The 25,213-nt window shown below is 57.7% G+C and overlaps 4 protein-coding genes across 8 annotated transcripts; all 4 read right to left on the bottom strand.

Moving 5' to 3' along the window:
* Nucleotides 1-481: 481 nt before the first annotated feature.
* CDC34 (cell division cycle 34, ubiquitin conjugating enzyme) lies at nt 482-5,622 on the bottom strand. The gene is made up of 5 exons (XM_080633934.1): nt 5,294-5,622; nt 2,959-3,045; nt 2,402-2,499; nt 2,003-2,137; nt 482-1,268 (listed from the first exon to the last, which is right to left on the bottom strand). The coding sequence occupies exons 1-5, from the start codon at nt 5,468-5,470 to the stop codon at nt 1,058-1,060; spliced, it is 708 nt and encodes a 235-aa protein (XP_080490060.1). The 5' UTR covers nt 5,471-5,622; the 3' UTR covers nt 482-1,057.
* Nucleotides 5,623-6,166: 544 nt separating this feature from the next.
* On the bottom strand, nt 6,167-7,816 carry TPGS1 (tubulin polyglutamylase complex subunit 1; the record flags this gene model as incomplete). The annotated part of the gene is made up of 2 exons (XM_080634183.1): nt 6,167-7,432; nt 7,524-7,816. 2 exons carry the CDS (start codon nt 7,814-7,816, stop codon nt 6,901-6,903), a joined length of 825 nt encoding a protein of 274 aa, XP_080490309.1. The 3' UTR covers nt 6,167-6,900.
* Nucleotides 7,817-8,025: 209 nt separating this feature from the next.
* Nucleotides 8,026-12,845, bottom strand: MADCAM1 (mucosal vascular addressin cell adhesion molecule 1). The gene is made up of 5 exons (XM_080634064.1): nt 12,750-12,845; nt 9,860-10,129; nt 9,458-9,772; nt 8,695-9,228; nt 8,026-8,572 (listed from the first exon to the last, which is right to left on the bottom strand). Exons 2-5 carry the CDS (start codon nt 10,119-10,121, stop codon nt 8,448-8,450), a joined length of 1,236 nt encoding a protein of 411 aa, XP_080490190.1. The 5' UTR covers nt 10,122-10,129; nt 12,750-12,845; the 3' UTR covers nt 8,026-8,447.
* Nucleotides 12,842-25,156, bottom strand: LOC308229775 (hippocampus abundant transcript 1 protein-like). Of its 5 annotated transcripts, none has more exons than XR_013958465.1 (13): nt 24,889-25,156; nt 23,197-23,292; nt 22,249-22,311; nt 20,977-21,104; nt 20,515-20,629; nt 19,684-19,902; nt 18,402-18,515; nt 17,565-17,636; nt 17,209-17,321; nt 16,992-17,089; nt 16,411-16,577; nt 13,770-16,327; nt 12,842-12,918 (listed from the first exon to the last, which is right to left on the bottom strand). XR_013958465.1 is itself a non-coding variant. In XM_080634063.1 (13 exons), exons 3-13 carry the CDS (start codon nt 23,203-23,205, stop codon nt 16,118-16,120), a joined length of 1,308 nt encoding a protein of 435 aa, XP_080490189.1. In that variant the 5' UTR covers nt 23,206-23,292; nt 23,568-23,753; nt 24,889-25,156; the 3' UTR covers nt 12,842-16,117. The 5 variants fall into 5 exon arrangements, 2 of the variants coding, with proteins under 2 accessions (XP_080490189.1, XP_080490188.1); XR_013958466.1 differs by having other exon boundaries at nt 12,842-14,015; nt 14,152-16,327; XR_013958467.1 differs by having other exon boundaries at nt 12,842-14,015; nt 16,009-16,327.
* Between the last annotated feature and the right edge of the window lie 57 nt (nt 25,157-25,213).

Raw genomic sequence — 25,213 nt, 5'->3', positions numbered from 1 at the left:
CCAATAATCCCCTTCACCTTCCAGGCCTGTTTCCTAAGGCAACAAAGCACATGCTTGGGCCACGTGCAGTTCCCAGCTCAATCCCCGATCCCATCGACACGGCTCCAGGAAGGGGCGAGGTTTGATCATTACCCCTCTAAGGAGCCCCGGAAGAGCCCCAGGAGGGGGGGGGGGTGTTCCAGGTATTCATCCCTATGGTGCCCATGACTGGAATGTGGTGGCTGGAGCTCACACATCCCAGCTCTGGCTTGAGTGGTGCTGCCCAGGCAGGTCTGTGGAGGAGCAGGAGGGAAAACACCTTCCCTATGGAGTGCTCAGGGTTGGGGGGCTCAGCAGAGCCCACAGCCCCAAGGCAGAGGCAGAACACCGCTGGGAAGGGCAAGAGATGCTTCTCCAGGCCCCCAAGCCAGCCCTGCAGGGTTGGGGAGGCAGGGAAGGGACCCCAATCCCTAGGAATACTTTATTAAATAGTCTCCAAAAAACCAAGAAGCAGAAAGAGCCAGAAGTGCCCCGTCCCTCCCAGCAGGTTAAAAACTACACACACCCTGCAGAGCTCCGTGTCCCGGCCATTCCCGAGGTTCCAGTCATTCCCACCGCACTCCGGCACCGCAGGAAGAGGCACCAGGAGGGTCCCTCCGGGACCCAACCGTGTTCCAACCCCTCAAAGGCTGCACAAAGCCACCACTCACCAGCCCCACAGCCCCCCTTAACCCTTCCTCCTACATGGGGCTGAAGAGCCCAATGTGCCCCAAGCAACAGGCAGGCAACAGCAGGTTTTGCCATCACTCCCCAAGCCAGTCCTGTGGCTTCAGGAAGGCCCCGAGGCCACTTCCCCCTCCCCATCCACCCCCTAACCCAGCACATTTATAAACCAGGGTTTGTTCCTTGCTTTCTCTACCAAGCCAGCACTGGGAGCTCCTTGGCCGCAGCACAACAGTCTCCCTGCGAGGTAGAGAGTCAATTCCAGGGCTGACAAGAGCCTAAATTCAAACCCGTTTGTCCTAAGTTGAGGTAAAACACAGTCGTTTATAGGAAGGGTTGCAATGCCAGAGGGCCATCAAGATTCCTCATTGCCAGAGTCATCCTCATCCCCGTAACAGCTCTCGGCCTCTTCCTCCATCTCATCATCCTCGTAATAGTCATCGTAGAAGAGGTCGGAGCCCTCATCAGGGGCCGGAGTCTTGGTCTTCACGCAGTACTCTGCCAGCGTGGTGGGGACCTTCACACCATCCCGCTCCGCATCCACCTTTGTGCCCAAGACTTGCTTCCTGGAGGCGAGAAGCAGAGGGTAAGGATGGAGCCCTGCGTGTGGCACCATGGCAAGGCTGCCCAGCCTGCAGCACCCTGTGTGCCAGTCCCATCCTGGCAAAGCCCCACTGGCACCGTGGCTGCTCTGAGCCCAGATCCTCAGCTCTGGAGCCAAAAAGGAGCAGGACTTAGGCTGAGAGCAAAGCTGAGCACACAACCCACCGAGCTCCTCCTAAAAGCCCCACTCGGAGCCGGAATCCTTCCCTCCTACCAGCATGCACATGGGACTCAAGAGGGGATGTCTGAATCATAGCATCAAAGGATGATTTGGGTTGAAAGAGACCTTAAAGCTCCTCCAGCTCCAACCCCTGCCACAGGCAGGGACCCCTTCCACTGGAGCAGCTTGCTCCAAGCCCCTGTGTCCAACCTGGCCTTGAACACTGCCAGGGATGGGGCAGCCACAGCTTCTCTGGGCACCCTGGGCCAGCGCCTCAGCACCCTCACAGGGAAGAGCTTCTGCCTAAGAGCTCAGCTCAGTCTCCCCTCTGGCAGGTTAAAGCCATCCCCCTTGGCCTGTCCCTACAGGCCCTTGTCCCAAGCCCCTCTCCAGGTTTCCTGCAGCCCCTTTAGGCACTGGAGCTGCTCTAAGGTCTCCCCAGAGCCTTCTCCAGGCTGTGCCCTCAGGATCCTGTGTCCTGCTCAAGGGTCTCCTGGTGCCACAGCACTGCCAGGCCTCGCTCGGCCCATCACACACCTGATGATGTCCGTGTACTCCCGGTCCTTCCCTTTGCTCTCCTTCCACTTGCGGTACATCACGGAGGCGTCCACATTGGCTGGAGAGAACGTGTTGGGTTCATTCAGCAGTGAGATCACACTCAGCAGAATGGTCCTGGCCATCGATAAACATGAGCAGGTAAGAGCCAAGGCAGCAATTCCAGCAGCCTCCAAGTCCCACGGAGCAGGGCAGAGCATCCCAGTGAAGCCAAGCTGGGGTTGCCAGGCCCAAGCTCTCACTGTTCTTCAGCGCATCACACCCCCCAGCTGCCTTTCAATGACCCCAAAGCACCTCCTGCAGGCTCTGGGAGCAGAAGCAGCCCCCATGGCCCCACATTCCCAGCCCTGGAATGAGCCTGGGATGAGGCTCAGCCCTTACCGCACGTTCTGTGTGGGGTTCCACCGCTCCGACGGCAGCTCCCCGCTCTGGGGGTCATCCACCGGCGGGTGCAGGATGGAGATGCAGACGTCGCCGGTCTGAAAGCACAATGGAACAGGATCAGAGAATGGTTTGGGTTGGAAGGGACCTTAAAGCTCCTCCAGCTCCAACCCCTGCCACAGGCAGGGACCCCTTCCACTGGAGCAGCTTGCTCCAAGCCCCTGTGTCCAACTTGGCCTTGAGCACTGCCAGGGATGGGGCAGCACAAGAGGTGGTGCCACTACCTCAGGCTTTGGCTATGTCCCCCCCCAGCCCCAATGAGGCCCCAGGGCCATGCACTCAGTGTCCTCACAAGCCAGGCGTGGGAGCCTTCAAGCCTGGCTGCCCTGGAAGCAGGACCGGAGAGCGGCTGGCGTCAGCTCATTAACTGCATTTCCAGTGCCAAAGGCACTGCGTTCCCAGTGCCAAAGGTTTGGTGTTTTCATCCACAATAACATGGGCATGGACCCCTCCCCTTACACCCATCTAAAAGGCTCTGCCCTGTCCCAGCAACCTACCTCATAGATATTGGGGTGCCACATTTTGGTTAAGAACCTGAAGGCAGGAGGGGAATAGGGGTAGTCGATGGGAAACCGGAGGCGAGCCTGCAAGGAAACAATAAGGAGAAGTGAGGAGGGAGGGAAGGAAACCACAAAGAAAGGAACCTCTGCCAAGTCCCGTTGCGCTCCTGCAGGATGAGCGATCCCCATCCTGCTGTCAGGGAATGGGTTGGTTGAGAAGGGACCTTAAAGCTCCTCCAGCTCCAACCCCTGCCACGGGCAGGGACCCCTTCCACTGGAGCAGCTTGCTCCAAGCCCCTGTGTCCAACCTGGCCTTGAACACTGCCAGGGATGGGGCAGCCACAGCTCCTCTGGGCTGTTTCTCTCTCTGGAGCTCACAGGGAAGGAAGCATCAGGTGCTCATCGCTCTGCCAGCACCCTGAGGCTCTAAAAATAGCCTGAAAGAAGAGAGAGCCCGAGTGCAGACGGGGCACAGCATGCAGCTCAGGTGCTAAAAATAACAGCCCATGAAGATCATGCTGCAGAGCACGGCTCCAGCGCCGCAGAGACAACCTGGGGTGGCCCAGAGACACAGAGCAACATCCCCAGGGAGCAGGAGCAACTTCTCCCCATGTCCTGCACAAGCCACGGGGGCTCTTTTGGGTGCTTCTGGAAGGCAGCGTTGAGATTCAGTCACTGCTCAGGAGCCAGGAACAACCAGGGAGGGTTTAAAGCACCACAGAACTCCCTGAGCAGCTCCTTGTGTACAGGAGAATCCACACAACGGAGCGGGGAAGCAACAGCTGGAAGTACCCCGGCTCTGCCCAGCAGCAGGTGATGGTGACCCGGGATTGTTCTTTACCCATGAGCCCGTTTGGGATAGGAACTGCAGAAGAGGCTTTGGATGCTTCTGGAATCATGGCCTCAACAATAGGCGACACTGCCAAAGCTGGTTGGCAGCCAAGAGCCATGAAAAGATCAGTGTAGAGGACAGAGAATCTGCTCTCCTCCTCGCTGCCCTGACCAAGGAATCCATCCCGGACACCACTTGCAGCCCTGGCACAAGTTGATCCCATCCAGAGCCCAAGAAGCCCCTGAGGACAGCTCTGTCCCTGCTCCGTGGCCCAGGCCAAGGGGTGCAAGGGAGGAGAATCACAGCGCTGGATGTGTTCTGTGTGTGTGGAGCTCGGGGCAGAGCACTCGCAGCACCACTGAACTCCATAGCATCATCCCCTTTGTTGCGTTAGAGGGAGCAGGACAAAACCAGCCCAAGGCAAAGCGACCCCATGGGGGCTCGAAAACACCCCCCTCCCGAGTTGCTATACACAAACAGGACGACGTTCCCAGCAGCTGGAAGAGGACTCAGCCCCTTTGCTCTCCTCTGAAACAGGAAGCTCCATCCAGTGCCACCAAACAGCGCCAGGTCGGGAAGCTCTCGGGCACTAAATGGAGGTGCTGGAAGGGCGAGAGTGCAAAGGGCCAGGTGCCAAAAGAGGGGTGGGAAACGGCTCCATTCCATCAGGAAAGGGCTAAAACCTGGTTCTGAAGGGAAAAACCAAGCAGGCGGCTCCTGAGGCAGAGCTGACCCGGGGGCTGACTCAGCCCTGCCAGCAACAGGATGGAGCCACAAGAGCTGGTAGCGGAGGAGGGAGGATGAGAAAGAGGAAGCAAACAGCTCCGTAGGTTGCACAACACCTGGGATGAGCACATCCACATCCTGCTCGGCCCCCCTCGAACCCCAAACTGAGCCACGGCACCTGCTCCCCCCCCAGCGCCAGCTGCTGTTCACCACATCTGGGCCATCCGGTCCTGCTCGGGGGGGACCTTTTCCTTTGGTTATTCCCCTTGGTTTGGTGCTGATGCCCCGATCCCCTCCAATGGCCCAGAGCTCAACACCAAGGCAAGAAGGGGGCAGGAAGGCCCCAGAGGCAGAGCCCCCGGGTGAACCCCACCTCACAATGGGGGTATCCTTGCCTATTTGGGCAGCATCACAAGGGCCCCCTCCTTCACCCCAGCTCCTAAACCCCGCTGACCCCAAGATGCGCAGCTGCAGACTCACTGCCTGCGTTCTCAACACCCCATCGAGCCCAGGAGGGCCCTGTCACCCCCCCATGCCTCTTCCACCCCACAGCTCCCACTCTCCTGTGGTCTCTTTGCCTTCCAAACCCCTTCGTAACCTGTGCTCCCCCCCCCGGGCATCTCTCGCTACCCCAGCTCTGCTTTTGCCCCTCTAAACCCCATCTCCCGCCGCACAACTCGATCCCCGCTGCCGCCACCAGAGCTTCACCGCCTTGAGACCTCGTTTCCCCCCGACACCGCACACCCCGCTATTACCGCCCCCCCAGCCCCTCACCTTGAAGTACCCGCCCTCATAGTAGGTGTTTGGGGGGCCGAAGATGGCCACCTCCCAGTTGTAGAGATCTCCCTCGTCAACCAGGTTGACCCGGAACCCTTCCACCGGCTCCTCCTGCAGCCCTTTAAGCTCTAGCAGCAGCGCCTTCTGTGAGCTGGGCACGAGGGGCCGAGCCATGCCGAGAAGCCGGGGTAGGCCGCGAGCGAAGCCGGGAGCTGCCGTAGGCGCGACGGCCGCTACGGAGACGCAGAGAGGCGGCGGCAGCGGATCCGGCTGCGCCGCGGCCGCTCCGAGCGCGGGGTACGGCGGGAGCTGTAGTCCTCCCGCAAAGGGCGGGCCCGCCGCTAGCCAATCACAGTGCGTTGGAGGATAAAGGGGCGTGGCAGGGAGCAGGCTCCACCCCCTTGGCTATGTGAGCCAATCACAGCCCGCTGCTGGCCGGGGGGCGGGGCTGCGGCGCGGCAGGTCCCGGTCTCCGGCCGCCCTGTCGGTGCTTGCGGCCTCCTGCAGTAGCAGAACCGGCGTTCCCCGCCCTCCCATGGCCCCCCCGGTCTCCCCAGCATCACCGGTTCCCACCTCCCCTCGTGTCCCATCCTGTCACCTGCAGCCTCACCCGGCCCAGCTCCATCGAGTGCCTGAGGGGATCAAAACACCCGCTCAGCACAACGGCCCGGCACAACGGCCACCCCCAAAGCTCCTCTGGGGTATTCCCGTAGGAACTACAAGGGCTTTTTGCTCCCATGCCATCAGCCGGGCAAGCTGTGATTGATGTTTCAGCATCAACCCCTGGAAACAGAGCCTTCCCCTGGGATGTGAGGCTGCTCCCGCTCATCCTGGTGCTCGCTGCAGAGAAACTGGCCACTAAAAAACCCCACCAATCGAAAGCTTTAATGTCTTAGAGTAAACCAGGAATTGCACGGTATAAATAACACAGACAAGTTCAAATAAATAACCCAGGGTCCAACACGCATCTCTGATCAAAAGCAATCTGTGACCTGAGGGCAGGGGGTTGTCTTGGCCTGACCCACGTCCCACATCAACAGGATCACCATCACAGTGCTCAGGTATGAGCTTGGATCTTCCCAACCCAGCTCCAACACTGGGCTGCCTCATTGCAAAGCTCCCTCCAGCTCAGGGCTGAGCTTTGCTCCTCCCCTTGCTGTGCATTTAAACCTCTTTCCTTACTAAAATAATACTTGATCGCACACTTTGGGTCTTGTGAACCCTCTCAGGGGTCTGTGAGGTCGAGAAGTGTCACCCCCTTCACTGCTGGCTGTGAAACAAACCCAAAAGGTCCCCACTGAAGCTGCAAAGGGGTGAGGATGAGCCCATGGCTTGTGCCAAGGTGCAGCCCCAATTCTGGCTACTGTGCCCTGTGGCTCACAGGCTCCTCGTGAGCCCCCACTTAACACCTAGAAAGATCTACAAATGAAGCTGGATTGGAAATGCCGTCGACCAGGAGAGGCACAGCGGATCGGGATGCATCCGGCACTGGATGCACAGGCGCCCATTGCACTCAGAACAAGGAAGGAAGCATGGGAATTGGGAATCTCCCGTCCATGCTCACTGTCCAGCCCAGCACCGGGGTCCGGAGCGCTCGGGGGCTGTTACTCAACGGGCTTCACTTTAGCAACGAACAAGGCGGTGGCTTTCTTCAGGAACTCCTCCCTGCTCATGGAGCCGCTGAGCTTCCTCTCCTGCAGCGCCCGGTCCATGGCCAGAGCCAGCCCATCCGGTCCCAGCCGGGAGCCAGCCTCTAGGTAGCGCCTGGGCTGCGTGAAGTGGCCGGAGCCCAGCGCCTCCTCCAGGGCCCGCAGCACCGCCTGGCACACCCTGGCGTCGGCAGCCCCGGAGCCGCCGTCCAGGACAGCGAAAAGCGCGTCCGCCTTGGCCGCGAACTCCAGCAGCACGAAGCAGGTGAGGACTCCATAGCGGAACACATCGAAGGGGACGGCCTCGTGGTCGCGGCACCGCACCCGCCGCAGCAGCGCCGCGGCCGCCTCGGCCGGCGCCTCCCCGTGCTGGCAGATGCGCCGCAGCAGCTCACTGTAAAGCCGCCCGTCCACGCCCGCCGCCCGCCGCCGCCCGCCGCCGCCCAGCACCTCGTAGGCCGCGCCGGTGTTGCTGTCGAAGGCCGTTCTGTCGCGACATAACACACACAGAGACAAGCGGCCTCAGGCCCCGCCCGCCCCGAACTACAACTCCCAGCGTGCCCCGCGCTCCGCCTCACCTATGGGAGTGGTGGGCCAGGCTGACGTACCACAGCGCCCGCGCCAGGCGCTGCGGCGGCCCCGCGGGCTCGGAGGCGGCATCGCCCGCCGCAGCGGCGCTGCCCAGCACCAGGCGCTCGAAGTAGTCGGCCAGGAAGGAGACGGGCTCCTCCGGCCGCGCCTCCAGCACCTTCAGCAGCGCCTCCCGCACCATGGCGGTGACGCCGGCCCGCAGCAGGAACTCCGCCTCGCTGCCCACCGCCTGCCCGCCGCTCGGGGCCGTACCCGGCCGCCGCTTCTCGTACGCCGCCATCTTGGCTGCGGGCAGCGAAGTCCGGTTCCGCCCGGGAGGGAACGTCCTACGCCGCCATCTTGCTTACTGGCAGCCAATCGGAGGGCTGGGAAGGCAGGCGAGCGAGCCGCCATTGGGCGAGGCGGCTGGGCGCCATCTTGGGTGTGGGCAAAGAAGCGGCCCCCCCACCTCCGGCAGCCATGGCTCCTCCCGCCCTTAGCAACCGGGCGCGCTGCGGACGCTGGTTCCGGGTGCACACAACAACCCTTTATTGCAGTACCCCCCACCGGGGCTGCTCCTGTCCCTTCTGTCGCGTTAGGCGATCTCTGTCGCTCTCCTCCCACCCTCGTGTGTGCCCCCAAGAGCTGAGCCCACCCCCAGCGTCCCCGTCCTCCATCATTGCGGACGTCTCCATCCTTCCTCTCCTCCCGTGGTGCCGTCGGGGGTCTCCTCTCCCGCAGGACTCGGGCCGAGCTCCCCCGAGCGGAGCCTCCCGGCAGCGGCGATCAGGGATGGAGCCTTCGGGAACAGCTCGGAGGGTCCCGGCAGCAGCATCCCGCATCCCACCAGCTCCGCGGCCACCGCTGCGAGCGCGGCAGCCGGGTGACAGCAGGGCCGGGTCCGGCTGCGGGTGCCTGCAGGGCTCCTGCTCCTAAGACAGCTCGTACTGAGAGTGGAATCGCTGCCACAGGCGATGAGCCCCAGCACCGGCCACGATCAGTCCCAACAGCGACACCGTTGTCCCCGCAGCGACGGCAGGGCCCGTGCTGGACGCGTCTGCGAAGACACCGAAAGGGGATTTAGGTGCCAACAGACCCGAACGCGGCACTAACAGAAGGCGGCGCAGCCCAGACGCGCTCGATGGGGCGCGCAGGACGTGCCTGCAGAGCGCCACGTACCGTCCAGCACCGCGAGGTGCAGACTGGCCGCATGGGAGCGGTGTCCGAGCAGGACGCACTGGTAGTGGCCCTGGTGCCGGGGCTCGGCGCGCTCCAGCCGCAGCGTGGAGCTGCTGCCCGCCGCCTCCTGCCGGTACTGCGAGAGGGCCACCGGGGTCCGCAGCCAGCGCACGGTGGCGTTGCCGGGACACCGCGCCCGGCACTCGATGCGCAGAGCCCTGCCCCGCGTCCCGTTGGGAGGCAGCGACCAGAGCCGCAGGCTGCAGGCGGGCACCGTGCCCGTGGCTGCATCCAGCCGCTGCATCTCGGCCGTGCCGGGGCCGGGCAGCGGGGCGGTGGTGACCGGATGCTCCCTGCCTGTGGTGGTGGTCCCGGGAGCAGAATGCTCGGTGGCAGCATCAGGCTCCTGCGGTGCGGTGGGACCGTGCGTGGGGATGCTGGGCTCTGCGGGCAGCGCTGTGGTGGCCGCGGCTGCGCTGGGGCTCCGCGTCAGAGCTGGTGCTGGCCAGGGGGTCCCCGTGGCCACCAGCGTAGCTGTGAACAGAGCCGGACACGGGCCTCGCTGCAGCTCCGAGCTGGGACACATCATCCCCACCACCCACCAGCTCCATCCTCCTCCACCCCATGGATGCGGCCCCGGGCAGGGAGAGGACGGGATATGTGTGGAGCGGGGCAGGAACAGGGACTGCTCCTGTTCCAGCCAAGCAGCACAGGGTGATGGGAGTGACGGGGCAGCCCCTGGACCCGGATCCCCATCACTCACCCCCGGCGCTCACCACCACCGATGCCACCCGGGTGAAGGTCTCCTGCCCGACGCTCAGCATCACCTCGCACCTGAACTCCGTCCCTTCCTCCACCTCCTTCCCAGCCACCGCCAGCGTGGCCACGATGTCAAACAGCTCCTCCTCGGTCTCGGTGACATCGAGATCTGCCGCCGGCAGCGCCTGGTCCCCTCGGTACCAGGTGAGGAGCAGCCCCTTGTGCGGGTACACGCCATGGGCTGAGCAGCGCAGGCTGAGGGGCTGCCCCGGCACCGGGGCTTGGGGGGCTGCCTCCAGCTGCAGCCCTTCCGGCAGTGCTGGGAAAGGAATCCCAAGGTCAAGCCATGACTTGTGGCACCGCAGGCTCCGGGATGTGGGTGATGGATGGGCCGGGGAACGCTTACCATAGACCCTCAGGTTGACGGTGCGCTGGTAGTACTGCCCGTGGCAAGCCCCTTGGCAGATCTTGGTGCCCCCCATGGCAACCACGGCGCTGCTGACGTGCAGGATGCTGTGGGTGGGAAAGGAGGTGACGCTCCCCAGGTTGGTGTCCAGCCCCTTCCACTGCACCGTGCCCTCGGCGCAGGCATGGAGGGAGCAGTTCAGCTGCACCGAGCCCCCGTACGGCACCACCGGCTCCTGTGGTGTCACCACCAGCCTGCCCATAGCTTGCCCTGGGCCAGAGAAGAGGGAAAACACTGGATTAGGGATGGGGATGATGCGACAAGGCCAGCGGGAGGCTGGTTCCTTGGCTTCTGGAGATGTGGATGGTCACACTCAGGTGCTGCATAAGTTCCGTCGCCATCACTCCGGGGATCAGTGTTGAGGTGACAGCGCTGCCATCCTTGATCCCCTGCCTTCACCATTGGGATTTGCCAATCCCAAACGCCCCTTTCCCTGAGTTCTCATCCCTCACCAGCTCTGCTGCTGCTCTTGCACCTCAGTGATGGGGATACCCCATCACGGTACCATGTGGCAGAGCAGAGAGCTGCAGGCAGGGGGGGTTAAGGGACCAGGATGCTCCTGGTCCCCCAGCACTCACCTCTGCAGCCCCACAGCAAGCTGAGGAGGAGGAGGAGCGGAGCCGGCTCCATCGCCCACAGCAAGGGCTGCTTTTCCTTCCTTCCTTCCCTCCTTCCAGAGAGTGAATGCTCCTGGTTGGGGCTGTCTCCTTCTGCCTGCCAGCTCCGTCCTCAGCCCTTCTTAAGCCTTAGGAACCGCCCCCCCCCCCCCCGCCCAGGACCTCCACAGCTTTCCAGCCCAAGGGGTATTTCCAGAGGGAGGGATCTGATTCTCTCTCAAGCCCAGCTCTTGCACAACACAAGGGCTGTGGCAGGGGGGGGCAACGCTCTACGAGAGGGGCCCAGGGCCCATGTTCAGCATCACCAAGTGCGGCTGTCCCAGAGCACATCCCACTGGGACCCCCATGGGAACACAGACTTGCCATGGGGCAGCCTGAGGGATAAACCCACTGAGCCCCAAGATGTGGGGTTTGGAAAGGAGGTGACCAACCCCAGGCTCGGGGGCTGCAAACAGTGTTTGCTGCCAGGACAGGGTGTTTGCAAGGATGAGTGATCCTAGGTTTATGGGATAGATGGAGAACATGCCCACACATGAGGATGTTGATCACCCCATGTTATGTAGTCCCAAGGCCCTGTCTCATCCTCTCCTCACTCCTACCCAGCAAATGGGAAGAGATGGACCTGGTTCTGCCCCATCCCATCCTGCCGGGGAGGTCCTGAAGGAGAGGACATTGACATTCCCAGCCCTGTGCCTCCCATTGCAGAAGGTGGGAATTGGACACAGGACCCATCCCTTTCCCATGCGGGAACTCTGGAGAGGCAGCTCTGGGCACTGGGCGCGTCGCGCATCCTTTTGGGAAGCCTGGGAGCACGGGAAGTGTTCTGTAAACAGCTGCCATCGGATCTGCACGCTCAGCTGAAGCCGGTGATTGATGGCTCTGGGGGTTTCGGTCCTTCCACCCTGTGTTACCAGAGCCAAACCCCGGAGTTCCTAAGGCTGCTCCCGTCCCGGCGTCACCTCCTCCTCTGCTCCCATTGCCACTGCTGGGCGATGGGACAAGCACCAAGCACTGAGTTTCTTCACCAAGGAAGAGCTTAAAGAAGGGAAACACCATCCCCAAGGACCACACTCACTGCTGCAGGAGCACCCCAAGCCCCTGGGTACCCCTCGCTATGGCCCCGCAGCATCCCAATCACAGCAGAGCACTCAGGGAGCAGCCTTGCAGCTTTCCTGGACCAGTCCCCAGGACATCAATAACCACCAGAGAGTCCAGCACCTCCCGATGCCCTTCCTGTGGCTTGGGGCTTGCAGAGCACTTGAGGATGTGTGTGCCTGGAGCTGATCCCGGCACAGAGGGACCATCAGGCTGCAGCCCCAGGGTGGAAAGAGCAACCTCAGGCACCGGGATGCTTTTCCACCCAACAGGAACCTTTGAGGTCAGAGCAAAGGGGATGATGGCTTTCAAGAAGCAGAAGGCAGAAGGGTTTTCCTGGAAGCCGATGGTGCTTCCTCCTGAGGCGCTCCTCAGGAAGCAGAACAGCTCAATGGGAGAGATGGGACAAGCACAGGATGCCCCAGCCAAGCCCCTCAGGCTGGGGTGGAGCCCTGGGCTGTCATCACCAGCCCTGCTAATGCCCCACACCAGAAATGACAGGGCTGGAGCCATCTGGAATGAGGTGAAGTTTTTCCACACGGTACAAAACTCGGGAATCTTCCCGTGGGAAGGCTGGTCCCAAAGCCAGGCTCTGCCCCTCGCCCGCAGCATCCCCATCACAGCAGTGCCCAGCACCAGCTCCTGCTGCAATCCCTTCCCTTTTCCCTCCAGCGATGCAAAGCGGGAGAAGCTGAGGAATCTTTCTCAAGATGAAATAAATACAATAATGAGCTCAAATCCGGAGGAAATCAAGACAAAAGCAACATCTTGTGGGATGGAGTTTGTGTTTCCAGCTCCTTACGGGATATGGGCTGTCAGACACAGCTCCCATCCAAGAGATATGGATGTGCTGATGCTGGTTATTGTATCGCTCACTCAGTACCATCCTCAACCACCACAAGAAGTGTTTAAGTGGCTAAGATAAGATCTAAATGAAGCCTGACTTGAAATGAAGAGGCTCAAATCCAGCCCCGGGGAGGTGGAAGCCAGGGACCTGCCCTGAGCTATTGTAATGCTCCAGTGGAAGCCTGCAAAGCTAAGGTAGGATCCAGGGTGAATGTGAATTGGTTCCAAGGTCCTTTTAGCTCTGTTTGAAGGAATAGGTGGAAAGAACTCACTTTGTACCCGTAAGAGACAGGTTTAGGAGGCCTGAAGCATCATCTCTGAAGGCATCTTGGGACCCGAGGGAGAAGGACGAGGACAGAAGAGCTTCAACACAACAGGAAAGCAGCAGTTTAATAAATAATCCACTGGAGGAGGGAGAGATTAGCCAGCTCTAAACACAACCTGAACAGAAAGAAACACAGCTCCCTGTTAGCTTCAGAAGAGAGACCCAGGAACGCTCGCAATGGTCAGCTCGGAGCATGGGCTCCCCCCATGCCCACACTCTTTCAAGGTACTAAAGGTGGCAGCAGCCATTCCAGCGCAGAGAAAAGAACCCAAACTGGGGAAGGGAAAAGAGACTGGTTTGCTAAATCAATGGTGAAAGAGAAAGCAAAGGTTTAAGGGGGGCATTTAGTGCACTAAGATTGGTTTGAACTCACTGAAGGGCAAATGAAGCCAATCCTTGCCTTACTTTTGGGGTGGTGTTGGCCCCCACCTCAATGTGAAGTCGCTGCAGACAGCTCCTCGGAATGCTGCTGTGGAGCAGCCGGGCTCAGGCACTTCCCAGCACATGGGGGGGGGGAAGTGAAGAAAAGGCTCTTTTTAAAAAGTTGCACTTTTTTTCCATAGAAAGTAACAAAAAACTTGGCAAAACTAGCTGAACGCTCCGTGCGGATCTTCCCAGCTTTCCAGTGGGACGCTGCAGAATTCCCGGCCCTTCGGAATGAGACATTCGTCATTCAGGTCCAGGAATCTCAGCTCCATCACCGCTTGGCCCGAGGCCTCCCGTGTCCCTTGAAGGCAGAACAGTGGCTGGGTCCCAGCTCCATGCCCGGCACTGGGGCCATATGGAACCAGGGGAAAGGAACTCCAAATCCATGGGAAGGGATCCCTGCCTGCTCCCAGCACCAGGAACAAGTGCCACAGCGAGCCCTGGCTCTGCAGGCACCGGGCTTGGGGCCCTCTCATGTCCCAAGTGCCATCAGAGCCAAGGTCCAAACCACCCTGATGGTGCTGACAGCGCCCTTATGTACCTGCTCCACCACGGTGGGACCTTCCAGGCAGCTCCCACTGCATCAGCGACCTGCAGCATCTCCTGGCCCCGAGCTCGGGGTGATGAAGTGACCAAAGCCCTCCAGATCCACTGCACAGGAGCTGGGGGATGTTGGCATTGCTGGAAAGTCAGACGTGGCAGCAGGATGGATGGGGACGGAGCAGGGAAGCTCACCTGGCTGGTTCTGTTGGCTGGAGGGGAAGAGAGGCCGGAGGCAGCAGCGGTGCTGGGAGGGAACAGGATTTGTTTCAATAAACTACACAAGAAAGGACTTTGAAAAATATATCTCTCTATACTTTAGATCATATAAATTACGTTCTTCTTTCCATAACATTCCATTATATCCTATGATTCCATCCTACCCCTGGAGCTCCCAGTGCCTCAGAGCGCACGAGGAGGTAATGGTTCCTTGGTTCAGCTTCATTTGGGTGTGAGGGAAAAACCAACTTCATTTGAGTAAGAGCGGGAATCAACAGTGGATGTGCTTGGGAAAGCTCTGCTCCAAGAAGGGAATGTGGAGTTGAATGGGTCAGGGACTGGATTTCCTTCCGGAAAGCAGCTCGCTGTGCACACACAGCACGGACATCACCACAATGAGCTTGGGGGAAACAGGAATCACTGCAGGTCACTGAGGCTTTCTGCTGCCTCCCCTCTCCATCCCTGCTCTGCTGCCCTCTGGCCCCAGGGAATGGCTCCGACTGCAGGGCCTGGGTAGGGTTAATGCAAAACCAACTGACAATTCCTCCACTTCAATGTCCACTTCCAATGAAGAACTGGTCCAGAAAATCGGGAAACAGGGAGTAGAGCATGACCCCAGCCTAGTGCAGGCAGCAGCTCCAAGCTGTTCCTATCTGACAGGGATTAAATTCCATCCACATGGAATTGCAGCTCTTGATCTACCCAACGCCAACACCAACAAGCGTGCAGAAGAGGCTGGATCCCAAATGTACCCTGGAGCAGGGGACAGGCAATGCTCTCCCAGGCTTGTGCCAGCAGGACCTGGCTCTCCATGGTCATCCCATTGGGTTTTCCATTAAACTCACTGCTGCAGAGGCCCAGCACAGCCATTGTCACCGGTTTGCATAGAGCCAGGACATGGAGCCAGTGCTCCCTCCCTCCTGGCCTTCTTCCCCTGGGAGACCTGTCCCAGCCCGAGGGAGGGATCTCAGCCAGACAACAGCTCTCACACAGCTCCTGCTATGAGACAGGGTTGCTCCAACACAAGGACCTGCTGTTCTCCCAAAGCAGAGGTTCCAATTCCATTTGTCAACCAAACAAGTGCCTTCATGGCAGGCTCAGAAACACTCCATGGAATCCCAGCCTCTAAGTTCAAATCAACTGCAAATGATCACCATCAGGAGCCTTTGGACTGAGAAAGAACATGAGCTGCAGTTGGTATCTGGTTTTACTACTGGATGGTAAGAGCCTGAGGGGAAAAACCCACGTGCTTTATGGAAGTGCTCAGGATGAACAGCTCCTTCTTTGACCTTTCCCTCAAAGCTGTAGCAAGTGCTTCATGGCGTTGAATTGCTTCTCCAGCCTCTCGGAGAGCTGCTATTTTCTGATCACCCCTTAGAGTGCTTGAAAAACCAGCTCTGAAGAATCCTCCTACCAAGACAGGGTGACAGGAAAAAGCCAAACAGGAACAAAAACATCACTGACCACCTCAGCACCCTCTCCCATTCACCTCTGTGCAATTCTCTTCATCAGAACATTAAGTCAGTAGATTTGGGGAGGGGGGGGGATATCTAAGTTTCACCCGGGCCAACAAGGGTGAATTCATGAGCTCCAAGCAGCGAGGGGCAGCTCAGGCCTGACCACACCATCTGCTCTTCACCCTGGTGCATGGCCCTGGTTGCTGCTGCCCACAGGTGAGCTGTGATGGGACCGGTTCCACCAGGGGATGGGGCATGGAGCTGATGCCTTGGTTTATAGCAGCTGCCAAGGCCCTTAGTTCACACCAGCACAAAGGCAACGCTTGCTCCTTCAGGTTTCCTTGGCGAGTTGAGGATTTGGCAGGGCACACCTTGAAGTTCAGTGCTCGTGTACAAGGGCAGCTTTGCCTTCAGGAACTATTATCCCTTCCCACGGAGCGGTTCAGTATCTCCCCTTCCTATCAGCACCAGATGACACAACTCCGGTTCTGCACCAGCGAGGGTGTATTTGGCTTGAAGGGAAACCTCATCCCTTTCCATTAGCTGTTAGTGGCACAGTCTCACCTGGCTTCTTCTCTCCCCCCCACCCTGTCTCTCTCTCCCTGAACTCTCACTGGCTGAGTCCATCCTTGGCCTGGGGTCCAGATGTGAGCCAGGTCCTTCTCTCCCGGCCTCATACACTGCTGTCCTCGAGCAGGGGCTCTTTGCCATCCGACCCACCAGCCTGAGGGCTGTGGGTGTGGGTCTGGGCTCCATTACTGTGCTTCTTGTGGCTGCCCGATCTCAGTGCAAGGTTGTGTTCTGGAATGAACAAGGCCACCAGGAGCGACAGCAGGACAGAACAAGCCCCGAACAGGAAGGGAGGCCCTGGGATGATGCTGCTCTGTAGGAAGAGACAGAGGAATGGTTAATGCTCAAGCACAAGGGAAAAGCAGACTAAAAGGAAAGACAAAGCTGAACAGTTACCTCATCCGTAGGGTTGGCCATGTTGGGTTTGGAGGCCTTACCCAGAGTTTCCACCTCAGCCATTTCATTCAGCTCCACGTGGAAGAGATAGAAGACGAAGCCATAGAGCGCTGGTCCCAGGCCATTACACAGCCCCCGAATTCCAGTGATCATCCCCTGCACCACACCTGGGGAAAGACCAGGGAAAGGAAGATCTTCCTCCAGCTGCTTGTGCTACTCGAGGATGCTTCCGTACCTGAAGACAGGCTCAAACATCCAGGTCTGGATGGACACGGACCCCACAGAGGAAGCAGTGAGCGGGTGATGAGCTTTGCTCATCCAGTGTTTGGCTGGAGAATAAAATGTGCTTGGGCCCATCAAGCACTGGAATTGAAGGCAGCCAAGTCTAAGGCCTCAGGGTTGAACCATGAAGCAGGTGAATGCTTAAGCAGTAGGCTCCTTGTCTACCTCAGAGAACATTCCCTCCCAAAGCATCAACACAACTCAGAACAAGACATTCCACAGCTAGGGCAGGCTCCTGTCCATCCCTCCACCACTAATTCCAACACAGTCAGTGCAGGCTCCTGCTGGGATGAACTCACCCTGTTGGTCAGGGTCCGCGTTCCGAGACACCATGGCGCTGATGGCTGGAAAGGTGATGCTGGACATGGCAGCCACGGCTCCTGCAGCCCACATCATCCTGGGGGACAGAGGCAGTGGTGAGGAGGCAGGATCTGAGGCAGCAGCACGGCATCACCCTCCAGACAGGGCACAGGGAGCTGCCACAGAGCCATGAGACAAACAGGAGCCAATTCTTACCAAGGCTGCGATCCGAAGCCGTACCAGGCAAGCTGGAGGATCTGGAAGCCTAGTCCCAACAGGATGGTGTTCTTATTTCCTATGGAACGCATGAGAATTCCCAACACCACTGTCTGGAAAGAAAACCAGGTGCTTTAAAAGGAAGTGCAAAGAAGGATGTGAGCACTGGAAGGCAAGAGGATGGGAATCTGAGGGAACATGAGCTGCTGTGACACCGACTCCTCCACTCTAGTAACACCATGTCAGAACCCAGCACATCCCATGGCACAGCCCAGCCGAAGGGACTTCCACTTGTCAGCAATTTTGGACATTCCTGTAACCAGAGTGCAAGAGCTAAGAGAGAAACCGGTGCTCACCTGAGCCAGGATGGAGAGAATTCCAACAACCCCAATGAAGGCTGCCACAGTCTCTGAGGAAAACCCAATGACCTGTGAAAACACCACAGAGGGACTGTTTAGGCAAGAGATCTGGGCTCTATGGGAAAAGCCAGCCCACCAGTGTTTGCTGACACTGCTTAGCAGGTACCTAAGCCCCAATGAACCATCCCTTCCTCCACCCCCTTGCTGCCACAGGAATCAACTGGAAGATCTTCCCCTGCATGGCACTGAGGCCTCGTCTCCACGGGCTGTGAACACCTGCAGGGACGGTGCCTGCAGCCCTGCCCTGGGCAGCCTGTTCCAATGCCTGAGCACCCTCTGGGGCAGGAATTGTTCCTCAGCTCCATCTAAACCTGCCCTGGTGCAGCTTGAGGCCGGTTCCTCTTGTCCCATCCCTTGTTCCTTGGGAGCAGAGCCCAGCCCCTCCTGGCTCCATCCTCCTCTCAGGCAGTTGTAGGGAGCCATCAGGTCCCCCTGAGCCTTCTCTTCTCCAGACTGAACGCCCCCCCCCCCAGGTCCCTCAGCCCTTCCCCATCACACTGTGCTCCAGGCCCTGCACCAGCTCCATTGCCCTTCTCTGGCCTCGCTCCAGCCCCTCAAGGTCTCTCTTAGAGTGAGGGGCCCAGAGCTGAACACAGGATTTGAGGTGCGGCCTCACCAGTGCCCAGTGCAGGGGCACAATCCCTGCCCTGGCCCTGCTGCTGCACTGGTGCTGATCCAGGCCAGGATGCTGGGGGCTTCCTGGCTGCCTGGGCACAAGTTGCTCATGTTGGGATCTCCTGCATTCAGAGCCTCACGTCATGGCAAGAGACTGACCTGTCGCAGGTACAGGAAAAAGCTGGAATACTGGCCAGCTTCGGGAAGGTAGGAGAGAAAGACAGTGATACAGATAAGCAGCACTGTAGAATCCTGACCCACTTTCCGCAAGGACTGTAGGGAAGAGGAGTGGGAAATGACATCAGTTAAAAGGAAAAAGCAGAGTATACATCATGAACTATTCTCCAGGTACAGAGACAGCGAAACCAAGTGCTTGAGTCACCAGCTTACATCCGAGAAGTGAAACCAGAGCAGCATCCTGGAGGAAGATGCAAACACTGCCACAACACGCCAGCCTGATGTACTGATGTACAACGGCACCAACTCACACCCTACACTGAGGACCTCTGACCTTTCAGTTTCCTAGATTCAGCCAAGTGCTCTGGATCAGAGCTGCCTTTTCCTCAGCCAGCAAAGGTGCACTGCAAAGCTCCGCATCCTTAGCAAAGGTCCTGAGAAGCCAGAACACAAAAGACTTCTCTTGACAAAGTACTACTGATAATTAATGGAATTCATATTCAAACAACTGCAGTACGTTTCCACCAGGAGATGCTCTTGCTTCGGGACATCTGGAGCTGCTTTTACATGGTTTGCAGCTACAGGAAAAGGGTTGGAAGCTGCTGGACAGCTTTATGGATGTGCAACCTGGAGACGGTACCTTAGAATCACAGAAGAGTTAGGGTTGGAAAGGACCTTAAGATCATCCAGTTCCAACCCCCTTGCCGTGGGCAGGGACACCTCACACTAAACCATGGCACCCAAGGCCTCATCCAATCTGGCCTTGAACACCGCCAGGGATGGAGCATTCACAACTTCCCTGGGCAACCCATTCCAGTGCCTCACCACCCTCACAGTAAAGAATTTCTTCCTTAGATCCAATCTAAACTTCCCCTGTTTAAGTTTGAACCCATCACCCCTTGTCCTGTCACTACAGTCCCTGATGAAGAGTCCATCCCCAGCATCCCTATAGCCCCCCTTCAGATACTGGAGGGTTGCTCTGAGGTCTCCACTCAGCCTTCTCTTCTCCAGGCTGAACAGCCCCAACCTTCTCAGCCTGTCTTCATACGGGAGGTGCTCCAGTCCCCTGATCATCCTCGTGGCCCTTCTCTGGACTCGTTCCAACAGTTCCATGTCCTTTTTGTGCTGAGGAACCTTCAAACAAAGTTAATCTGAGCCTCACATCCTCCCCCTTTAGTGGAATGCATCTTCCTTTTGGGAGAGTGGCAGAACTAAAGAAAACAGAAGGACTAACATGTGGAAAAGCAGCAGTGAGGTGACTTACAGCGAAGGGGTCTGCTTGTTCCCAAGAGATTGGAGCTCCCCAGGAGACTGGGCGCATCTCCTCTGGCAGCGACTCCGGCACTGCCAGCAGGATGAAGGCGATATCCAGCAATGCCACCCCTGAAGCCAGCACAACCACCAACGTGTCACCATAGGCCTGGGAGAGGTACGCCCCGATGGCTGGGCTCGTGACCAGACTGGCAGCAAACGTGGCTGACACCTGGAAGCAGAGAACAGGAATCCAGCCTCTCCTTCCTAGAGCCTCTTTTCTCCTCCTGTGTAAACCCAGGGTAGGAGTTTTGCCACCTTTGATGGAGGTAATCCACATAAAAGACAGAAAGGTGACATGTTCTCTGGGTGCCATCTAACAAAGGGAAATGAAAGCTGTCCCAATAATTCAGCAACCCTATAGAAGGGGAACAATCCCAGCCTGGCTTGGAGAAGTTCCCAACCAGGCTGGTTTAAAGGCTGAGCAACAATACAGCCAGTATTCACACTGCAGAGAAACAAGCAAACAAGTGGTCACAACCCATGCAGGCCCTCAGTGCCATGGGTTAGTGGTGGCCTTGGTAGTGCTGGGGAATGCTTGGACTTGATGAGCTTAAAGGTCTTTGCCAACCAAGTTGATTCTATGATTTTAAGCCCTCTCCCTCAGTGCTAAATCACACGTAGAGCAATAGGGAGACTGTGTTATAGTGAAGCAGATACCATCTGCTTACTGACACTGTCCTCAGGCTTGACAATCAATCTCCCACTCTCATTTTGTATCTCTCCTACCTGCAAAGCCCCAAGTATTGCTTCCAAGAGACAAGGCAGTTGTGCGGCTCCTTACCAAGCCATACGCCGTGCTGCGTTCATGCTCCTGGGTGATATCAGCAACGTAGGCAAAAATCACAGAGAAGGTGACAGCAAAGACTCCAGACATGGAAATGACAGCAAAATACCACCTGAAACAGGCCATGCCACAGAGTTAGGGAGCAACCTCACCCCGGTGCACAGCTCCTGCAGGCCCTCCTATTTCACTGCACCAGAAACACTGAGCTGCAGTCTGGTGGCCCAAGAATAGTGACAATGGGCCTGTCAGGAGAATGGGCACCAGGAAAGACTCTTTCTTCCTAACACTGAATCCTCTGGCAGAACCAGGCAAGTAAATGAGTCTCTAGGCTGAGCATCATTCCCCACTGGATGGACAATTCCATCATCCTCAAATGCAACACCCACAAATCCCCCATTGTTCTGTCTCGTGCTTGTTCCTCTCCTCAGAACCCCTCGGTTACAACAGGAATACACTCACCACGGACTGATCTTCATAAGGGGAATTGGAGCACACGTGAAGAAGACAGTGAGGAGGAGGAAGGATTTCCTGCCCCAGACATCAGAGAGAGCACCAATCAGTGGGGCACTTAGAAAAGAAAGCAGACCCTAAGACAGACAGGGTGACAGAGAGAAATCCCTCAGTCAAATTCTGATTACCCATAGCAAGAGCTTCTGACAACACTAAGCTAACAGGGTGAGGAGACAATCCAGTCCTATTCCCTACAAGCAGGCAATCACAGAACCCTTTGTTAAACTGCTCACATCCTTTTAGGGATCAAAACCTACCCTCAAGTAGCTCAGTGTTGCTAAACCCTCCCAGTCTGTGCTGCTGCTCTCCCTGCGGCTGTGGTCACCCCCAGGCATGAGGAGCTGCTCACCAGCATCTAAAAAGATGTTGGCCCAGCTCCATCCCATGAACATCTGCTGCAGTTCCAGGGAAAGCTTTCTCTTTTAGATGGAGACATGACAGACCTGACGAGATGCCAAGGCCATTAAGCACAAAGAAAACTGTTCCATGCCTTTCCAGCTGGAGACAGGCAGGGAAGAGCCTTCATGTGTGTGTGGAAGTGCTCAGCTCTCACGGAAGCAAACCTCTCTGAGATCCTCTTGCCAGAGTCAGGGTCCAACAGGCTGGTTTGCCACGTTCCCAGGTGCTTGGTCATTATAGTTGCCTCCCATTCTGCTCTGGGAATGCTGGTCTAGTCCAAACCCGTGCCATGGCACACTCCCCACCTTCTGTCAGGGAGAGCCCACTGAGGCTGCTAAGTTCCAACTTCTATTTCTGCTAAGTCCAGATGTCATTGGTTTTTCATGTTGTCACACTCCAGAACACGGAGTCAGGGCTAATCTCATGCTGATTGCAATATCTGCAGCTGAGACACACAGCTCTCATAGCCCCAAACCCAGGCTGACAAGCAGCAGGTTGTTAATACTGCTCAGTAAAATCAACTGCCTCAAATACCCAATGTCCATACTTTGTTGACTCTTCATTTTGCTTTTGGTTTGCCAGTAGCACCCCAAACTGGCAGGGGGCTGGAAATACATGATCTTAAGATCCTTTCCAACCTAAACTATGATCCTACGAACACACATTTAGTCTAGGTCATGCTTTGCCTAGAAAGGTTGGGCCAGATGATCCGTGAGGTCCCTTCCAACCAGGTGTTCTGTGCTTCCATCATCTGTCAAACACTGGCTGACATCAGCAAGGCCACATGGATTATCATGAAAGCCTGGAAGGAATATTCCTTACCTTGACTCCATGAATCAGGCCGTTCATCAAGAATGTATGCTGAGGGAAAGTCTGGTGTAACACCTAGAGAAAACAAAACCAAAGCCACAGAGCTAGCAGCTTGTGCAAAGCAGGGAGAAGCCTGGAATAGTTCTTCCCTGTGAGGGTGGTGAGACACTGGCACAGGGTGCCCAGAGAAGCTGTGGCTGCCCCATCCCTGGCAGTGTTCAAGGCCAGGTTGGACACAGGGGCTTGGAGCAAGCTGCTCTAGTGGAAGGGGTCCCTGCCCGTGGCAGGGGTTAGAGCTGGAGGAGCTTTAAGGTCTCTTCTAACCCAAACCATTCCATGATAACCAAAGACTCCCTTTGCATATTTACCTAGAAATCAGAGATCAGGTAAAAAATACACCTGGCAATTACACTTCAAGGTGTGCTGGCAACTGACCATCAGAAACTGAAGTGAAGAAGCTGAGAGATGCTCCATCAGGAGTTTACAGCTCCTTAACTAAAGGCTTAAATATCCAAGATGATCTTTTCAGTTGCTTTATTACAGCTCTCTCTCTACACTTCGCTTTATTGCTGCCTGTATTAATCACCCCTCAGTCAATCCCAGACGAGTCACTGGCTCTCCAGCAGGAACATGACTTGGCATCCTAAAGAACTGCCAGGAAATTGTCTCTGTGCTTTGATGCCCCAGGGAATGACAGTGGCAGTTCAACAAAAACCTCTTATATCCCTAAATAAGCCTTCAAACCTCTAACTCATGCTTTGCTCCAAGTTTAGCTACAATAACCATGAAAAGCATTGCCCAACTCCATAAAACAATCACTATTGCTCCGGCTTTTGCAGGTACAAACCATTACATCTTGGTTTCTACCCCGCAGGCTCCAAAGGCTCTGTGTTAAGATCTCTACCCAGGGTGGTTTCTTGTCCACAAGAAGCAGGATTATCCCCAGGGAGACTCACTCACCGTTAGCATTGGTGTGGTCAGCAGCCCCCAGGCAAAGAACTCCAGGAAAATCACCACCACGGCGTGGTACACGCTGGGCTCTCCGATGCCCTGTCGCTGCAAAACAGAGCTCCATGAGTAACACAAGCACGTGTATCCCAAGCCATGATAGATCTGGACACTGAAGCATCATTAGAATCATGGAATGGTTTGGAAGGGACTTTAAAGCTTCTCCAGTCCCAACCCCCTGCCATGGGCAGTGACCCCTTCCACTAGAGCAGCTTGCTCCAAGCCCCTGTCTCCAACCCTGACCAGTGTTTCTCCTAGGCTAAGAGTTGGGTATCGACCTCCTCACAGCTGCCTGACATTTCTGCCCCGTGCTCTTGACATACAAGTTATTTCAGGCAGCAGAGATGTGTCTGGATCTGTGTCCTGCTGCACAGCGTTCACCGTGATGCACTCCCAGGGACAGGAGTTGTGTGAAGAGCAATCTCTTCCCCAGCTCCATCCTCCCAACCAGAACAGGTTTGTTTTGCAGCTAGCACTCCATTTCAGACAACCACCACAGCCGGGAGGCCCTGAAACACACGGGAAGGCAGCAGGAGACATTCTTGTGCTGAACCGTTACTAAATGACTATTAAAGCTGCTTCAACCGCACATCAACAGCATCAAGGCAAGAGGTGGGGATGCAGTTTTATTGCATACAAAGGAGAGAATGTTTTGCAGCAGAGGGAGAAGGTGGCATGAGGCTGTAATGAGGAGTACAGCTGCCGTTACCCACCTTACTCCAGAGAGCAACCCTCTCCTCCTCCTTTCCTTGTCCCTCTTCATCCACAGTTAAACATTTCTCCCATGACTGCACCAAAATGAGCTTGATGGAGTTAAGTCCAGCTCTAACCTGCCCGCAGCTTAATACTGCTCCTTCCGCTTATCAACCACCTCATTGGGTTAGGCCTTAACCCATTCAGCCCAGCCGATCTCCTGCTGGTTGTCCCACTCAACCACCCGAGCTGCTACATAAAATAGCAGTAAAAATACACCAAGAGACAGCAGAACAGGCCAAAGGATGGTGACAGAGCTACTCTTTCTCAAGAGCACAGACCCAAAGGGGAAATGCTTGTAGACATCTTAAGCTCAGGTGCACCCACTCCAAAGCTGTCTCTGTACACGCACAAGATGCTCGTCCCTACAGCACTGCTCATGCAATGGTTTGGGTTGGAAGGGACCTCAAAGCTCCTCCAGCTCCAACCCCTGCCACGGGCAGGGACCCCTTCCACTGGAGCAGCTTGCTCCAAGCCCCTGTGTCCAACCTGGCCTTGAACACTGCCAGGGATGGGGCAGCCACAGCTTCTCTGGGCACCCTGGGCCAGCGCCTCAGCACCCTCACGGTAACCGCTGCTGTTCTCCTGCAGCACCGGCCTCCCCTCAATGGAGGTGACTGTTCCCCAGGGGCCCTCACCCCCGCGGCCTGGCACCTCCAAAGCACACGGTACACGTCAGAGTTGGCAACGGGACCAGCGAGCACCCGCACACGGTGAAACGGCGGCGATCCAGAGGCCTGTCCGCAGCAGAACAGCCTCAACCCCGAGTGGGGGCCGAGCCGCGCACGCCTCCGGGGCTCCCGGGGGAGGCCCGAGCGGGCCCGCGCACCTCCGCCCAGCACCGGCCGCCCCCCCTCCCCGCGCCCCGGCCCCGCTCCGCCCCGCTCTCACGCCGGCCCCGTCGCGGATGACGATCTTCTTGGCCAGCAGCACGCTGCGGTTGAGCCGCTTCTTCTTCTTCTTCTCGCCGGTCATGGCGCCGCCGGGCCGCTGCCGTTCGCCGGCCTCCGCGGCTGCCCCATCGTCCCTGCGGCGGGCAGCGCCGCGCCGAGCCCGGGCCCGGGCACAGACCCGCACCGGGCGGGGGAGCGCCGGGCCCGGGGAGAGGGCGGCGGCGGCGGCGGCGGCGGCTGCGGGACTGCCCCGCCCACAGGCCCCGCTCCCGTCACCCAGGCGACGGCGCTGACGGGCCCTTCCGGCGGGACGCACCTTCACA

This window comes from Psittacula echo (genome assembly GCF_963264785.1).
Source record: "Psittacula echo genome assembly, chromosome: 24".
Lineage (NCBI taxonomy): Eukaryota > Metazoa > Chordata > Aves > Psittaciformes > Psittacidae > Psittacula > Psittacula echo.
This window is presented reverse-complemented; position numbering and strand designations above follow the sequence as displayed.